Here is an 18,230-nt window from a genome sequence, read left to right on the forward strand (position 1 = left end):
ACAGTGTACATCAAGTATAAGCTTCTCTAATCTTAATAATTGTATTAAATAATATACTAAAAAGATATATGTACTAGAAAAAACTTCTTTAACTTGCTTTTATTTAAATATACCGTATTTTCTCGAATCTAATCCGCACCCTTTTTACAAATTTTGTATGCTCTAAAATCAAATGCGGATTACAATCGGATGTGGATTACATTGGAAAACCAACTTTTTTTACCATCATTGCATTTTTAAAATCGGGGTGCGGATTAGATTCGAGTGCGGATAAGATTCGAGAAAATACGGTATATCGAGACTAGTTTCGAGGTTACACCCTCATCTTCAGTCGAAACTAGCAAAAACGAAAAACACATTAAAATATTAGAGTAAAACAGTTTAAAAAAACTTACAGTCAAAATTTCAAAGCAATTTATACATGAAAAGCGAAAAACTCAAACGAAAATCATTATCACGAAGAAAACTTCTTTAAAAGGTATGAACACGTTAAAATTTAAAAACACAACAAAAACATTCACAATATAATTCAAAATGTAAAATTAACGTACGACATCAAAATATATTAAAAATTTTGTCAAAAACGAAAAGATGTCGACGGTGAGACGTGAAGAAAGGAACTGGGAAAAAGACTTGAGCGGGTTTTAAACCTGCATTGAACTACCCGGGCAAATAAACTTGTTATGTAATTGTTTTATGATCTCTCAGAGACATGAAAATAGGTTTATTATATAATTGAAGCTGATCATTTAATAATTCGCAGTTATTGTTATTTTTGTGTTTGTTAATTTCTAAAATTTCGAGCAGATCTAGCCTATTTATTACCTTTTTCACATTTATGTAGAAGTTTTGTATTATTATAGTCTATCTTGTGGCCTGTTTCAATGTGATGTTTAAATACATTGGAATTATCTTTAGTTTTGTGTTCTCGTATACGAGTCTCCAATTTACGCCCTGTTTGCCCAATTGTAACTCAGTTTATACTGAGTTACAATTGGAACATCCAATTGAATATATGCCACATTTTTTGAAAATATCTTTGTTCTTCATATGGTAGTTGGATAAAAGTCGAAGAATCGTGTTATTATTCGAAAATGCCAAGGAAAGCTTATATTTAGAAAAAATGTGTTTTGCCTGAAAAGTGACATTATTGAAAGGAATGGGCTTATATTTCAAGTTTATTTGCCCGGGTAGTTCAATGCAGGTTTAAAACCCGCTCAAGTCTTTTTCCCAATTCCTTTCTTCTCGTCTCACCGTCGACATCTTTTCGTTTTTCGTTTTTGACAAAATTTTTAATATATTTTGATGTCGTACGTTAATTTTACATTTTGAATTATATTGTGAATGTTTTTGTTGTGATTATTTATTTTTAAATTTTAACGTGTTCATACCTTTTAAAGAAGTTTTCTTCGTGATAATGTTTTTCGTTCGAGTTTTTCGCTTTTCATGTATAAATTGCTTTGAAATTTTGACTGTAAGTTTTTTTAAACTGTTTTATTCTAATATTTTAATGTGTTTTTCGTTTTTGCTAGTTTCGACTGAAGATGAGGGTGTAACCTCGAAACTAGTCTCGATATATATTTAAATAAAAGCAAGTTAAAGAAGTTTTTTCTAGTATATCTTTTTAGTATATTATTTAATATATTCCCAACTTGCAACATGGATAAAATTCTTAATTAATAATTGTACGTTTAATATTTATTCTAATAAATAAGTAATTGTTTATTTGGTTGCTATAAAGAAATGAGGTACTTTTCTTTACGATTTGTAATAAGGAAATATAGGCCATTTCTAGTGAGTGTCCGAAAAAATCGTTTTTATTTAATAAACGGCGAAAAGTTTGATCCTTCTAATAATTCTAGACGCAGACCTATTCGTGTAAAGTTATCCAATCGGAATTCTATTAAAATCGCGTTTCGTAATATGCGTAACTTGAAGTCCCATTCAGATGTACAGAAACATCTCTATATCTAATGATCGTACGCCTTTCCAACAAAGTTTATAGGACGGTTCAAACGGAGCTGTAATCGAGAACTGATGCAGGGGAAGGGAGTCTGGTCCAAAAATACGTCCGTAGTATTCCCTCGATTGTTATTGCTTCGGAAAACTAATCTTGCCTAACAATGTGTCCTGTAGTATCAACGTGTGTTATCAAAATGTTAACGGTCTTCATACAAAATTGCATAACTTTTATGTTAATTGTTCTGATTGTCAATATGATGTGGTATACTCTTCCACATCCCGGTCGGTTTTTATGACTCTGTCACTTTCCTACTGTAGTTGTAAAACGAACAAAGACGGGGTTGTAACAGGTAGTTTCCCATTGTAGAATGCTGGGATTCCTCACTCAGGACCGCATTAAGGAACAGCCTTTACTTGCAAATTGTAGAAAAATAATAGGGTGATATACAAATACTCATTAATCTTTTATTTGTTGTGTTTCTAATATTAAGTACATATTTTTTCTAAGAAATGTTTTGAGAAAGCATGCATTGTCTAATTACAAAAGAGGGCGGAGGATAATTAGATTCTTTAAAATTTTATTCTATTATTTAGACATGCCTAAAAATAATATTTTTGTCTAAGAAACACTTTAAAATAGCTTATGGAAACTACTTATAAAAGAGGACAGGGGAAATTGTCGATGAGTATTTTGTTAAACGGCACGTGAGAGGTATCGTAAGAAAAAGAATAGTTGTTAACGTTTACGTTAAATTACAAGAAAAGGGTTGTGCTGCTGCGTGTAAAGTTACCAGTGAATTGACAGGGGTACCTGTAACAACGGTACGTAGATTCATTGCGCAATTGGAAAATAGAGAAACTGCATGCGTTCGACCCACTAAAGCTTCTCAGCTTTTCCAAAGAATTCCGGATACTTACACAACGGAAATAAAAACAGTTATTTACGATATGTATTTGGAAAATATCGTGCCTACTATCGCCTCTTTAAAGAATAGATTACAAGAACTTCATATAGAAATTTTGAGAATGGAAATTGAAACTTCTTACTTGCTGTTTAAAATTTATTTTAACTTTATTTTAAAATTTATTTTAATTTATGTTAAACATATTTAAAGAAACAAATTTCAAACCAAAATATACAGTATCAAATTCCTATCAATTTATTGAACAAATAAAAAATATAGACTTTAGAAACAAAATTATAGTCTCCTTCGACGTAACTAATTTATATTCAAACATTCCAATAGACATCACACTGGAACTAACTAATAAGCTTTTTTCATGAAATTTTAAAAATAACACAGACGCAATCAAACATTTAAACATCATTCTAAAACATGTCATCACTCAGTTTACCTATGGGAATGCCTCTTTCAGGAATACTTGCCGACATGTACCTTGATCACATCGAAAATAACAAAATAATTAACTGCTCAAACCCTTATAACATTTACATTAACCGTTGAATAAGATACGTTGATGACGTTTTTTGTGTTTGGGAGGGAAGTAGAGATACGTTAAATGATTTTTTAGATTACTTAAACAACTTACACAAAACTTCACTATTGAAATAGAAGAAGATAAAACATTAAACTTCTTAGATCTAACCGTGAAACGCATAGAAGATGGCAAATTAGAATTTGACATTTTTAGAAAACCATCAATGATACCAACAACTATCCCTTATGAGTCTGTCCACCCTCTCCACCAAAAACTAGCCAATTTCTGATAAACAGGCTCTTAAAATATCCTTTATCAGAAGATAACAAAATCAAGGAATATAACTACATACATGATCTAGCGGCTCAGAATGGTTTCCCTAATAAAATCATAAATAATCTTTTCAGGAAAATACATGTTCAAACAGATCCACTATACAGGGTGTCTCAGCGAGACCGGTCATTAGACGTTTCTGGGGTTCTGGCGAAAATAAAAATTTGAGAATTCAGACTTAAGTATTATCAATTACGATCTCTTCGTCTAAAATATTTCAGATTTCTTGCACTTCCGATTATACCGGAAGTCGCCACCTACTTTATTTTTTTAAATGGAACACCGTGTATATTTTGACATATTTGGATTTGTCTGTTTTCAAGGTTTATAAATAACTGTACTTTTTGCAATTTGATTCGGTCGTTCTCGAGTTATTCGAATTTTTCTATAATACTTTGGGAGATAATTAGGGTTTTTTGAAAAATGCACACATATCATATGGGTATTTAGTCTAATGTGCCATGAAAAACAAGCCTTCTCAATGAGTTCTTGTCAATGACTCACCTGTTTACGTCACTTGATGCATGTGAGCTAATAATTATCTGTTATGCCCTTTAATATTAGTACTGAAACGAGTTAAAATCGATAACAATAACGAAAGTAATATTTACACAAATCAAGAAATTCTTAATTTAATTTTCGCGACAAAGTTCGTAGTATGATTCACAGATCTTCTTTGGTAGCTCAAATTGAGGTGTTGGGACTGGGCTCGAAATAAGCCAAGGTATTCACCTCTTCCGTTGCATTATCTACTACATTTTTTGGTCAGTGATTAATTCGTCCAAAATGCAGAAAATTTGCTGCTATTCCTCTAAATTTACATTTTGTCATCGGAGATAAATGTGGATAATTTTCATTAAACATTCTGCAAGTTCTAGTAAGAACTTTGTCGCACTTTTCGTGCACAAAAAGTAAATTATGGATTTCTTCATTTGTATAAACATTATTTACGTTATTAATATCCATTTTAACTGATTTTAGACTCACAAGCATCAAACAACCTAAATTAGACTTTGACGTTTATCAATAAGTCATTAAACATTTGTTTCCCATGGCACACTAGGTTAATATCCATATGATATGTGAGCATTTTTCAAAAAACCCTAATTATTTCTCAAACTATTAATGTTAGGCATAGGACATATGGAATATAAAAGATGTAAAATGCGACGCCGAAGACGATTAAGTAATAACATATGGGGCGTGCCATTTAAAAAAATTAAGTTAAGGTGCTTCCAAATTTCGAAAAGTTAACGTTTCATAGTAAAGTGACCAAACGATCTAGACAGCCGTTCTCGGCACCAAAACATACTCCATCATGTTGTTTAAGCATGTTCTGAATCCTAAATTGATATCTCAAAAATTGAGTGTTCTATGATTTTTTGAACAAATGTCCGCTGGAACAAATTTTACTAGAAAAATTCGAATAACTCGAGAATTGCTGGTTCAAATTGCAAAAAGTAAAGTTATTTATAAACTTTTAAAACAGACAAATCCAAATATGTAAAAATATACAGGTGTTTCATTTAAAAAAATAAAGTAGGTGGCGACTTCCGGTATAACCGGAAGTGCTAGAAATCTGAAAATATTTTAGATGAAGAGAACGTAATTGATAATACTTAAGTCTACATTCTCAAATTTTTTGTTTGGCCAGAATTCCAGAAACGTCTAATGACCGGTCTCGCTGAGACACCCTGTATATGTTAAACCTGAAAAAACGAAAAATATATACAAACCTATCACTTTTAACAGTATCACATTTAAATCAAGATCAACCTTTTCAAAATATAACATCTCATTAGCATTCTCCAACAACAACAATTTACTTCACATTTTTTCTAACTATCATAATAATAAAAACAAGGATAAATTGAAGGAAAGTGGGGTCTACTCTATTGCATGTTCTGATTGTGAATGTATCTATGTTGGACAAACAGGAAGAAAGCTTGAAACGCGAATTCAAGAACATAAAACTAAAGAAAACTCAAACGTTTATAAACATGCAGCAGAAACAAAACATAAAATAGATTATGAAAATGTGAACCTCATTCATAAATGCGAAAAAGGCTTTAAGCTTGATTTATTGGAATCATTGGAAATTCACAAACATAAAGTTAAAAACAAACACAAATTACTTAATGAACAAATTCAATTGCAACATAAACCTCTTTACATGAATTTAAAAAACATAACATCGTAATACCAGCTCAACAAAACAAGTTCTTCCTCTTTCAAATATTTCAATACCTTCGTTCATTCCGAGATACAACCAGTCGTTTCTTCATAGGGTTCAAGTGCAGAACTATAACATCGATAAAAAAATTTTTTAACGTGTTCGTGATTCGTTTATATGTAGAAATGTTATTTATAATTTAAGATATACGTGTACATCTGTCGTTTTTTAAAAAGTTTTAATGATTGATTTGTATGTAAAAACGTGTAAAAACAAAATTTCCATGATAGTTTTATTGACAGTAAGTTCATGTTTTATATTTATCTGAATATTACTAACTATTTTTATATATATTTAGCTTCGGCTGATGATGGGAAACTGAGTTTTTCCCGAAACTGTATCGTTAAAATAAATTTTAAACAGCAAGTAAGAAGTTTCAATTTCCATTCTCAAAATTTGTAAACTTGCAACATGGATTTTCAAACTAATCATATAGAAATACCTTATTCTGAAGAGCATTTTCGGCGATATCTTCAAACAATTGGATTTAAGTACAAATCACTGGACGGACGACCTCATAATAGGTAATATTATTACTAGGGCCCGGAACTTTTGTAACGGTACGATACGATTCAGCCCCTCCACTTGTTCTCCTAGAAAATGAGTCGGTGGCGTCAAGTCAACTCACCTGATCGGTTGTTATTGACGACCGACAATCGGTTTATTAATAATTTATTACCGAAACTCCCCGGCTAAAAAAATGGAGGTGGGAATTTAAAAAATATTAAAGGCTGTTTTGCAGATTATCACCAAGACATGGATTCTGCGTTGTTTGAGACATGGTTTCAAAATCAATTATTACCAAATTTATTAAATCAGACTTTGGTAATCGTTCTTGACAACGCAAGTTATCATTCTCGAATGTTACACCCCAAACCTGCAAAGAGGCATAAAAAAGAATATGTTTTATCCTACTTGCAAGAACATAATATTGCCATGCCGAACGGTAAGATTACCAAAGATAAGCTGTTAGCGAAAGTCAATGAAGTTGACATTCCAACCGAATACGTAATTGATGGCATGGCAAAAGAAGCGGGACATATAGTTCTACGATTACCACCTTACCATTGTATTTTGAACCCCATAGAATTAATCTGGAGCAATTTAAAGCGAAATATTAGAAAACATAATGCAGCTCCAACCTTAAGCGCCAAACTGGTGGATTTAATTCGTCAAGAGGTTGACAACATACCAGTAGAATTATGGAGGAACTGCGTAAAACACGTAAAGGACGTAGAAAATTCTTATGTATCGCCAAATATTCAACGATTTATTATAGATATCGGAAATGAGAGTTCCGATGAAAGCAGCTTTGAAAATTATGATAGCTGTGATAGCGACGACGAATAATTAAATTTTAGCATTTATACATTGACTTTTATACTAGTTTTTATAATTAAATTTTAGTTATAACTAAACTTTTGTTTTTTATTAAATTTTAGTTTAAAAAAAATTAAGTTCGACCCTGTCCTTGTCTGATTGTCCTTTTCAGGTATTCGAGCGGGCAAAAATCACCCCGGCTTTTATTTATGACTGTCATAAAAACCGTTCTGGATGTGGAAGAGTATACAGGGTGGTTCAAATTCGATGTCCGAATAGGCTAACTCGGAAACTAAAAGAGATAGAAAAAAAGTAGCTTACATGTCATGATCTCGTTTTTGGAAAAACTGCTAATGCCGAAAATCTTTTGTTTTCCCCCAAGAGGCAAAAATTACAATTATCTTGGTTATTATTATAGGTGGAGTATTCTAACTAAGACATTATATGGACACTTTTTTACAGAGAATTTCATGACGTAGTCAAAAAAATTTTTCGGTTTTAGATTTTGAGATATGACAATTTTCATTTTTTTAAATGGAAATAACCACTGACTTTTCGCTTATTAAATTCGTTATTTTTTCCGATTTCAAAAATATAGGATTCGACAGGTCTATTTCTTATTGTTTTCAAACGCCGCCATCTAGTGTCGTCGAAGAAATTAAATTTACACTTTCCTGTAAATTACAGGGCGGTAGGGGGGTTTTATTAACGCAAAAAATAGTAATTTAACAACAAAAACTAATAATTTTATTTCCCAAAGACTATTAAAACAATGCTATAAAAAATACTTAAATTAACTACCTCTTTTTTCGATGCAAATTTCACAACGTTTTCTAACACTTTATTGCGTTAAAAATATTTATATTGGAAAAAGAATTGAGACAACGCTCATTTGTCTTTAATTCTCTTATATTTCCATTATCCATGAAATATAACTGGTTTTTTATGTAACCCCAAAGAAAAAATCCGGTGATCTTGGTGACCACCCATGGTGTCCGCTGAAATCAATCCGGTTATATTCAAAATTAATATTTAAAAAATCAGATATACGCCTAGCTTTATGCGCCAGCGAAAATATATTTTTTTCACATCACGTAATGGTAAACCATCAACATATCTTTCAATGTGATTTGTTAAAATGTTTAAATACCGTTCGGCGTTTAAATTTTCTTCGTATATTTGATATGCTAAAACGTGATTATTTAGTAATGCTACCCATACGTTACAACCTAAATGGCCTTGAATACGCCTTTCAATGGTGTTTTGGGGATTTACGTTTGACCATATATGTTGGTTATTTTTATTAAATATGCCCGCACTGCTAATGTGTGCTCCATCGGTCCAGATAACTGTTCTACTGAAACCTGGGTTTTCATTAACCTGAACTAGGTATCAATGACAAAATTCAAGCCTTTTTTGGCTATCGCGGTGTTTATGTAAAACTCGAAAACAGTGGTTTTTCGAAATGCCAGTAAACATTTATTTCTTCATTTTCTTTATTATACGTTTTTGGTCCAGATTTTTTGAAAGAACCAAATGTTTTCAAATTTTCCTCCAAGCGACCAAATATTTTCTCATTTGGCCGTCTTCCTTCTAATTCACTACTTTTATTTACTAATACGTACCATTAATGGTGTTTTACACTTAGTGATTGACACTTAGTATTGATTATACTACTCTATACTTCACCAAACATCGTTTCATCAATCTCGTCTGATGAAGCACTGTTATCGCTTTCATATTAACTGTTGCCTCGTACATGGCGATATCGACAAGGTGTATTTCTCTTCAGTTTTCTTAACGTGTCTGACACAATTTTTCCAGATTTGTGGCGTAACTGAAGCAATTGCATCGCGACACAAATTGAGAACGTCGTTAATTTTATAGGTGTTGTTGTTCTTTGTCATTTTGTTTTTAACATAGGCCCATATCAATTCAATTGCGTTAAATTCAGTGTGCAAATGGTTTTAAATATCATTTTATCTACGTAGACGGAAAGACGCCACGTCCCGTCTGAAGCGTACGTCAGCACACAGAACAGTGACATGATTATCAACTGGACTGAGCCACAGTATAAAGTGAATCAGTAGTCTCACTTCGTGTCGGCGCGTTTGAAGTCGTGTTCGTAGATTTGTTACTGCGCAATCGCTGCGCGCCGATATGACGTCAGTTTGTCTGAGCGGTTTGTTTATATTTTGAGAGGATGTTCGGGCAGCGCACTGACAGAAATTCGAGCACATTTGAGGCAAGGTCCGTTGAGTATTGGTTATAAGGTTATCCAACGCGAACAACTTAACGTTGGCGGGGTGAGGTGGGAAACGTGACGTCATTGGAGGAAAAATATAACATAATATGATATAATATAAATTTAATATAATAATAATATTTGTCCACGACTACCTTATAATATATACCTTATGAATAAGTTTTCTAAAACAAAATGGTAGTCATTTTTCACGGAGTGAATAATAGCGGTGAATAATAATCATTATTCACGGGTAGCCATCTTGACCAGACTAATAATAATTATTTGAAACGTTAAAAGTTCAAAAAACGTCAATTTAATTCAATTATTATTAAAGTAGGGGTGTAGCTGAACGTCCAGTTATACCCCCCTCCATATACAACCCCCCTTTCAAGATATCAGCATTTTGATAGTGCCATAATTTGGTACTATTTATATGCTAATTTTCTGGTACATTAAAAATTTTTGTGCTAATCATCTAGTACTTTTTGTATAATATCAAAGTGGGGGGTGTAGCTGGACGTTCAGTTACACCCCCCTTTTAAGATATCAACATTTTGATAGTGCTATAATTTTGTGCTATTTATGTACTAATTATGTACTACATTAAAATTTTTGGTACTAATCATTTAGTATTTATTTTATTTTTTACGTTTTGTTCTTTGTAATATCTTTTAGCAATAAAATGCTCTAAAGAAGATTGTAATTTTAACAATCGAAATATTAGCGATTTTAAAAAGATGTTTTACTTTTAATTCCTGCTGACCGAAAATCCGAATAAAGTTTTCTCTATTCATGTTCTTTAAAACCCCATATTCTAGCCAGCATTCAATCAAAAAAGCTCTAAATTGGCACGATTACTTTTCGTTGGGGCTCGCAAATTTATGAAAAAATGTTTGGAAACGGGAATGATAGTATTTTATTTATTGCCTGCAGTACAATTTTAATAACAATGTCCGATACTACCTAAAACAATACCATAATGTGAGTGAAAGAATACAATAGTGACTTCAATTCAAACCAGTGCGCGGTTTGCAAATTTACAGATTTTAGATTTTTGCTACTAACTCAGTTTACGCAAATTTTAAACTCGGTTAGACGAAAACCCCAGTTAGGACATCGCTAGAACCAACGTGTAGGATAGCGCTACAGAGAATGTGCAAGGCTTGTAAACCTGAGAGACGATTAAGTACAAGGTTTTTCGCTTAGTGTTTAATTGATTCTTGTTTATGTAAGTTAGTATTTCTGTATAGTGTAAGATGATCCTGTAATTGGTACTTTGTTGGGCAATAAAGATATATATTATTTATAAGATATTTTATTATTTAGTGATATGAACCTTAATACAAATATGTACAAATATTTACAACCTAACTTTAAATAATAATATTCAAAAACAAAAAAATTAATCATAATTCCTATCATTAAATTTTCTTCGTTTAGCTTGTTCTTCATGCTCCTCCATTTTACGTTTTTTGTTCCTTTTTGATCGATATAAAATCGTTGATAATGCAGTAATCAAAATCATAACCACAATAATCCCAATTCCCGTATTTTTAAGTACTTGGTGCCTAAACAACGTTTGTTGTTGTTCTTCGAAAGTTTTTTTACAAGTCTCATATTTATTAATGTACTCCTGCGGTATTGATCCGTTACAATCACCACGAAAATTATTTTCACAAGAAAAATTACTAAAAACTACCCCCCTTTGTATCAACCACCGATTTAAGTACAAACAATCACAAGGATCATTAAAACTACCCTTAAAATTCTCATTAGCGAATACTTTCAATGAACATAATCCAGCAAACGTTGAAATATTCACTAAAACAGAATTTTTGTTCTCAGACACGTTCAAATGTAATAAAGTCGGTAATTCGCCCAAATCGGGTAATCGAGTTAATTTATTGTTGGTTAAATCCAAGTAAGTTAACGGACTCGTAATAGGGACGGCTTTCTCGATTTGTTCCACCATTCCAGGATTTGCTATGTTTGATAAATGTAACCACTTTAATTGTGAAAGATGAAAAATCGAGATAGGAATGTGATAAAAAGCGTTTGAGGATAAATCTAAACCTTCTAAATAAGGTTTATCCATAAACGATTCGTTGTGGATTTCTCTAATGAAGTTATCCGATAAATATAAAACTTGAATGTTTGGGTATGAGTCAAAATCATCTTTTTGGATATCTCGAAGTCTATTAAACGATAAATCCAATACCTAAAATCAAAAAAAATAAAAATTAATTGTCATAAAGATGTACGACAAGTTGCATAAGTATTCCATGACAATCCAAGGTTTATATATTAAAGGTTGTCTAAGTTCCTATGCTGCAATACTTTGATTTTAGTTAGTGGGCGAGGGGCAAGAGCAGGAGTGTTTCGTGACGTAAGCGATCACGGATTGCGCACGCAACCTCATGACCATGTGGCGCTCCATGCATTTGTTTAATTTGAATTGCTTGGCGGTATTATTTTCCACATGTGACGTAATGCGCAGTTTGGTTGCGTACGAACCTAGACAACCTTTTATATATTTATAAACCTTGATGACAAGCAACTCGTGTGTGTACTAGCCATTGAGGTCTTATGTATAATCTAGAGTGCGTATGTGGTGGTGGTGGGGGTAATCAGAAAGTCAGACATGTTGGATGTACCGACCTGAACTTAGCTATAGTTTCAAGTCTCTATTATACCCAAGGTCTATAGAACATAAGGTTACCCAATACCGATTCTCCTCCTCTGAGAGGCAAGGTGGGTCAGTGACGTAGCTGGTTCTATGAACAACACAACACGATGCGAGGTTTAAATATTTTATATAGACTGTACCACAGTATAGGCACGTATAGGCTATCTTTTATTCTGACTGTATCGAACCAGTGACGTCAATTTGCGGGGTAATAATCGATACTACAGAGGCATAGGGAATGAGGTAACCTTATGTTCTATAAACCTTGTATTATACCTACAAATCCTACAATTATAACCTCACAATTCTTATAAACATATTGTTATTTTTAATAAAATTTTATTTTTGTTGAAGGTGTTCGAATTCTTTTTGTTTCACATATATTTTTATAATTTATTAGGTTGGAAGATTATTTCCAACAGTCCATAAAATGTTTCTGGTTACTTGATTTGAAATTAACAATTGAAGTTCAAGTAAAGTTTATTATTAAGAAATGTTCAGTTCTTTTAAAATAAACTAACAATCATTTATAAGCAAAAGGTTAACGTGATCAATCAGAATTGTTTTAAATATTTTCTTCTTAGTTTATGTTAATTATAAGAGTTATTGTTAAAAATTATTAAGTTCTTTTAAAATATTATATAATTAATAATTATTTATCAATAAAAAATTAATGTGTTTTGTTTTGGTTATTATTTTCTGTCTTTCTAGTTTATAATAATGTAAATTCTTGCATAAGTATATATAAGAATTTCGAATTTCCCGCTAAGTTGGTACATCTAACATGGCGACCTTTCTGGCTTCATTTCAGGCGTGGTGGGGACAACAGCATACGCACTCTAGATTATATATAAGACCTCAATGGTATTAGCTGTAAAAGATCTGTAGAGTTAATAGTTAATAAAGTTATATTTATAATTGTGCGACTCATTATTATAACATGGCGCAGTCAAGGAAGAACTAATTTCCAGTTAGAAGATAGGAAATATATAGGGTGAGTCAGAAAGAATGGGAAATCCGAATACCGGAGATACTACACACCAAAATATGATTATTTAATGTAACATCTCTTATACAAATGTCAGTGGTTTTCGAGGCATAGGGTGTTGAAAGTTAAATTATTATTTCGAAATTCCTTGATAATTTTGAAGGTTTTTGTACTATTAACATAAAATTTGGTAGTTTTATGTTTTCGAGAATGAGAAATACGAATTTAAAACTTGTTTTGTTATTGCTCGTAGAGGGCGCTAGATACACGCTGCTCGTTTGATAAATCAAATCATAAGTTTTTTGGCTCGACAGCTACGACCAATAAGAGCTGCAAATCACAAAGAGCATTCAATTTTACATAAAAAAGGTACTTATTGAAATTGTCCAAATCTATCGGTTTTCGAATTATTTACTTTTAAATGTTTAAATGTATTTTTTCTTCTAAAATATTTATTTTTTAACATAAGCAAAGTTGGGTTATTTTTCCGCTTATGTTTCGACAATTGCCTGTTAATTGTCAACATTGATCTAATTTCCGTGTGCAATAATCATTTTTACCAACAATAAAGTTATTACCAATTTGAAAATGCCACGACATAATGAGTTGTTTAATAGTGAGAAATCCAGATTTAAGTCCACTGGATTTTTGAAAATGCTCACAATATTCTATTGTTATTAATTAATTGTTATTGTTACCGATTATTATCGTTACAAATTGCTATAGTTACTATGTGTTATTGATCTTAAATGTTAACGTTAAAATTACTTTGAAACAATTAAAAGCAGATAACTTGGAAACCAGTAGACTTAGACAATGTAAGCAAGAGTACCTTTTTTGTGCAGAATTGAAAACTCCTTCAGATTTCTGGTTCTAATTCACCATACTTCAACTGACAAAATAGTCATGACTTGATATCTCAAACGTACAGTGTGTATCTAGCGCCCTCTACGAGTAATCACAAAACAAATATCAAATTCGTATTTATTATGCTCGAAAACATCTAACTACCAAATTTTATGTTAATAGTACAAAAACCTTCAAAATTATCAAGAAATTTCGAAATAAAAATTTAACTTTCAACACCCTGTGTATTAAAAACCACCGACATTTGTATAAGACATGTTAGGTTAAATCGTCATATTTTGGTGTCTAGTGTCTCCGGTATTCGAATTTCCCATTCTTTCTGACTCACCCTGTATAAAAAAGTAAAAAGTGCTTATAATGGAGAAATGAAAGTATATTTTCAAATACAAAGTGACATAGACGTGCATAATGGAATGGTTTTTGTGGGAATAGAGTGGTCGTACCTAAATCATTAAGACAGGAAATATTAAAAATTTTACATGAAGGGCATTTTGGTATAAACAGAACGACTGCGAGAGCTCGTCAAGTCTTATTTTGGCCTGGTATGGCTAGTGACATTAAACAAATATTAAAGTAATAAGTCATTTTTAGTTATGGTTGATTATCTGACAAAGTGGTTAGAAATTATACCTCTCAAGTCAAAACAGAGTTTGGACATAATAAATGCTTTTAAGAATGTGTTTGCAACTCATGGTGTGCCGGACATTGTTGTGTCGGATAACATGCTCTACTCGTCCTTTGAATGTAGAAAATTTGCAAAAGAATATGATTTTGAATTTAAAACCAGCAGCCCGAGATATCCAAGATCGAATGGTTTGGCAGAACGCGTTGTTCAGACAGCTAAGAACATACTTCGTAAAACTAAAGATCTAGATCAGGGGTAGGCAACGCGGCGCCCCCGATCGATTTTTAATGCGCCCTCGTTGGACTGCGGCGATATACAGCAAGTAGTCAGTTGAGTTTAGGATTGTGCTAGATAGATTAGCAGTTTGCTAACCTTGAGCGTATCTAATAACACGCACGTATTTTTTGTTAGTGTGTGATCGTATTTCGAATAGACCACGCGTAGACCATGCATTTAAAACTACCAAGTAATCCGAAAAAATTCTTTTTTTTCAAAACCCTTCATGGATAAATGTAAAAGAAAAAGAACATATTATTTTAACGATGAATGGGAACATCTATATTGTTTCGTTGATTACAAAGGGAAGTGTATTTGTTTGTGATGTAATAATAGTGTTGCGATTCCCAAGAAAAGTAATATTGAACATTTTAAGACCGTTCATACCAATTTTGATAGTGACTATCCAATGAACTCTGAAATTAGAAGACAAAAAATTATTTCTTTAAAATCTATAACTAACCAGCAAAGTTTTTTTACTAAACCACTGCAACAACATAAAGCAGCAACGATCGCGTCATAAAATATCGCATTTGCTAGCTAAGAATAAAAAACCATTTACAGATGGAGAATTAGTGAAAGAAGCCATGTTAGAAGCTGCTGATTCACTTTTTGAAGAATTTAAAAATAAAAAGGAAATAGTTTCAGCTATAAACACGTTGCAATTATCAGCACGAACTGTTACTAGAAGAATTGAAGTAATTGCGGAGAATTTGGAGGCAGAATTAGCAAATATTTAGTATTATATTAGTATTTTCTTTTCGCTACAGATGGATGAATCGACAGACGTGACAAATATATCACAATTAGCAATTTGCGTGAAGATGGTATTTTCTGATTTTACAACAAAAGAAGAATTCCTTAAAGTTCTGCCATTAAAGGGAAACACCAGAGGAGAAGATATCTTTTCTACTTTTAAAAAGTATATAACAGATGTAAAATTACCTACCACCAGCGATGACTGGTAAGAAAAAAGGATTTATTGCCTTATGTAGACAGGATTCCTTATATATTTTTTCGAAATTTATTTCTTATCATTGCCTCATACATCAGAAAATGTTATGCGCAAAAACAATCGGTTTTCAACACATATTTATGATTGTAGCAAAAATTATTAATTCCATAAGATCGGGAGCTATGCACCACAGATTGTTTAAATTACTTTTAGAAGATGAGGACGTTCAATTCACAGATCTTCTTTTACATACTGAAGTGAGGTGGCTGGGCAGAGGTAAAATACTTGAGCGGTTTATCATGCTTTTGCCACAAATAAAGGAATTTATTGCATTAAGAGGCGAATTTTACGAGCAATTAGAAAATAAGGATTGGCTAATCGACCTCGGATTTCTGACAGATATAACGGCAAAGTTGAATGAATTAAATTTAAAAATACAAGGGAAAAATCAGCATATCGCTGACATGATTAGTGCAGTAAATGCATTCAAATGCAAAACCCAAAGGGTTTTACCTAAAGCCATCTACAAAGTAATTGCCAAAGGTTTACTTAGTACTGTTTTGTCGATTTTAGGCAACCCATTTTACACCTTTTCGTAATGACTAAAAATTGTGACAAAATCGCATATCTTCAGAAAAAACACATTCATGAAATAATCACACAGCTATTGTACTTTTACGAATACGGAATCTGTTCCTAAGATACATAAGCATTAGATGACATATTTGCCACATCGTTTAAGTCCCTAATCTCTTCTAGAGAACGACTTGTATTAAGCCCTTATTATGGCTAACTTTCGTAATTTATTTCTGTCAGCGTCATGATTATTTTAGAATACTAAATATGTCATTCCATAGAGTAATATATGTACTTCAAGCCTACGTATTTACTTTTTTATAAATATGTAGCATTAAGTCATGAATGTACATCTACGTAACCTCTCCCGGCGTATATAAAAATGGACGCTTTGAAACGCCCCCTTAAGAAATGATTTAAGCAAGAAACAAAATATAATGAAAAAATACTATGACAAGGGAACAAAACCATTGAAAGACTTAAATGTGGGAGAAAGGATAGTTTATAGAAAGAACAAGGAGCCAGCCGTAGTTATAGGTAAACATGAAAGTCCAAGATCATACTTAATAAACACAGGACTGAATGTACTAAGAAGAAATAGTCAAGTCTTGAGAAAATCAGAAACTGACAGACAACTACCTACAAATATAGAAGAGAGTACGATTCCTCTTGCTCTTCCAAAGGACATTGATTCTAATCATGATAATAATAAGTTAGGTGATAAGGTAGAAAATGCTATTGTACCTTTAATTACAAATAATGAACAACCAATTGTTAATCTAAAAACTAAGCCGTCCCGAATAATGCGAAAGCCGATTAAATTTAACGATTATGTGATGTATTAACTTGATAGGGGAGGTGTCATAAAGATGTACGACAAGTTGCATAAGTATTCCATGACAAGCAACTCGTGCGTGTACTGGCTGTAAAAGATCTGTAGAGTTAATAGTTAATAAAGCTATATTTATAATTGTGCGACTCATTATTATAACATTAATTAAATTAAATAGATAACTACTTTATCGATTTTGTATGAGTGGTTGCATATATTTATAATTTAATTTTTTATTAATTTTTAATTTAAATAATAATTATTTTAATTAGTTAATGAAATTAAATAATTGATTTAATTAATTTAAGTATTAAAACAACTTTGAAAAGTCCTTGAAATGAACTCACCTCGATTCCACTTGTGTGACACCTGGGCACTTTAACAAGCTCCCTCCGATAACAATTAGCAGTTTTCAGTCTCTTTACATCTTTAAATATCTGGCATTCACGACAAGTTTGACCCAAAGCCGTCGAGAACGTGAATAAAATGATGAACACCTCCGTCGTTTGCATTCTCTCTAAACAAGGTAAAACAAAAAAAAACTCATTAAAATTTACACTTTGAACCTTTTGGCCACTTTCACAACAATTAAAACTTATTTTTCACCTTATTTTAAATGTTTTTCTGTGTCATTATGAAGTGCTGTTGTTGCAAAACCAAATTTACTAATACCATATTGCAGAATTTGTTGGATTTTTTCGAAATATTACAACATTCTTTTGGGTTTTATACGATAAGTTTTGTGGGTAAGCGTTCAACTGGAGAACGCAACAGGTAGAAGCAATAAAAAAAAAGGTGGGTAGGAGAGAAGAGGTAGAGTTTACCTGCGTTCATTGGTCGCTGATTCAAGGTGAAACTTCTTGTTTGGGAAACCCTGCCACAGGGAATT

At 32.1% G+C, this 18,230-nt stretch overlaps 2 protein-coding genes and 1 long non-coding RNA gene across 3 annotated transcripts; 1 reads left to right on the plus strand and 2 right to left on the minus strand.

Annotated features, from left to right (window-relative positions):
• Nucleotides 1–6,724: 6,724 nt before the first annotated feature.
• LOC111416903 (uncharacterized) lies at nt 6,725–7,318 on the plus strand. Its single transcript, XM_071195038.1, has one exon. The coding sequence runs from the start codon at nt 6,725–6,727 to the stop codon at nt 7,316–7,318; it is 594 nt and encodes a 197-aa protein (XP_071051139.1).
• Nucleotides 7,319–8,012: 694 nt separating this feature from the next.
• LOC111416904 (uncharacterized) lies at nt 8,013–9,473 on the minus strand. Its single transcript, XR_002706615.2, has 2 exons — nt 8,339–9,473; nt 8,013–8,286 (listed from the first exon to the last, which is right to left on the minus strand). It is a non-coding gene; the product is annotated as an uncharacterized lncRNA (long non-coding RNA).
• A 1,362-nt stretch (nt 9,474–10,835) lies between these two features.
• LOC111416913 (nephrocan-like) lies at nt 10,836–17,853 on the minus strand. The gene is made up of 2 exons (XM_023049033.2): nt 17,689–17,853; nt 10,836–11,754 (listed from the first exon to the last, which is right to left on the minus strand). Exons 1-2 carry the CDS (start codon nt 17,851–17,853, stop codon nt 10,939–10,941), a joined length of 981 nt encoding a protein of 326 aa, XP_022904801.1. The 3' UTR covers nt 10,836–10,938.
• Nucleotides 17,854–18,230: the final 377 nt, after the last annotated feature.

Source organism: Onthophagus taurus, chromosome 3, assembly GCF_036711975.1.
Source record: "Onthophagus taurus isolate NC chromosome 3, IU_Otau_3.0, whole genome shotgun sequence".
Lineage (NCBI taxonomy): Eukaryota > Metazoa > Arthropoda > Insecta > Coleoptera > Scarabaeidae > Onthophagus > Onthophagus taurus.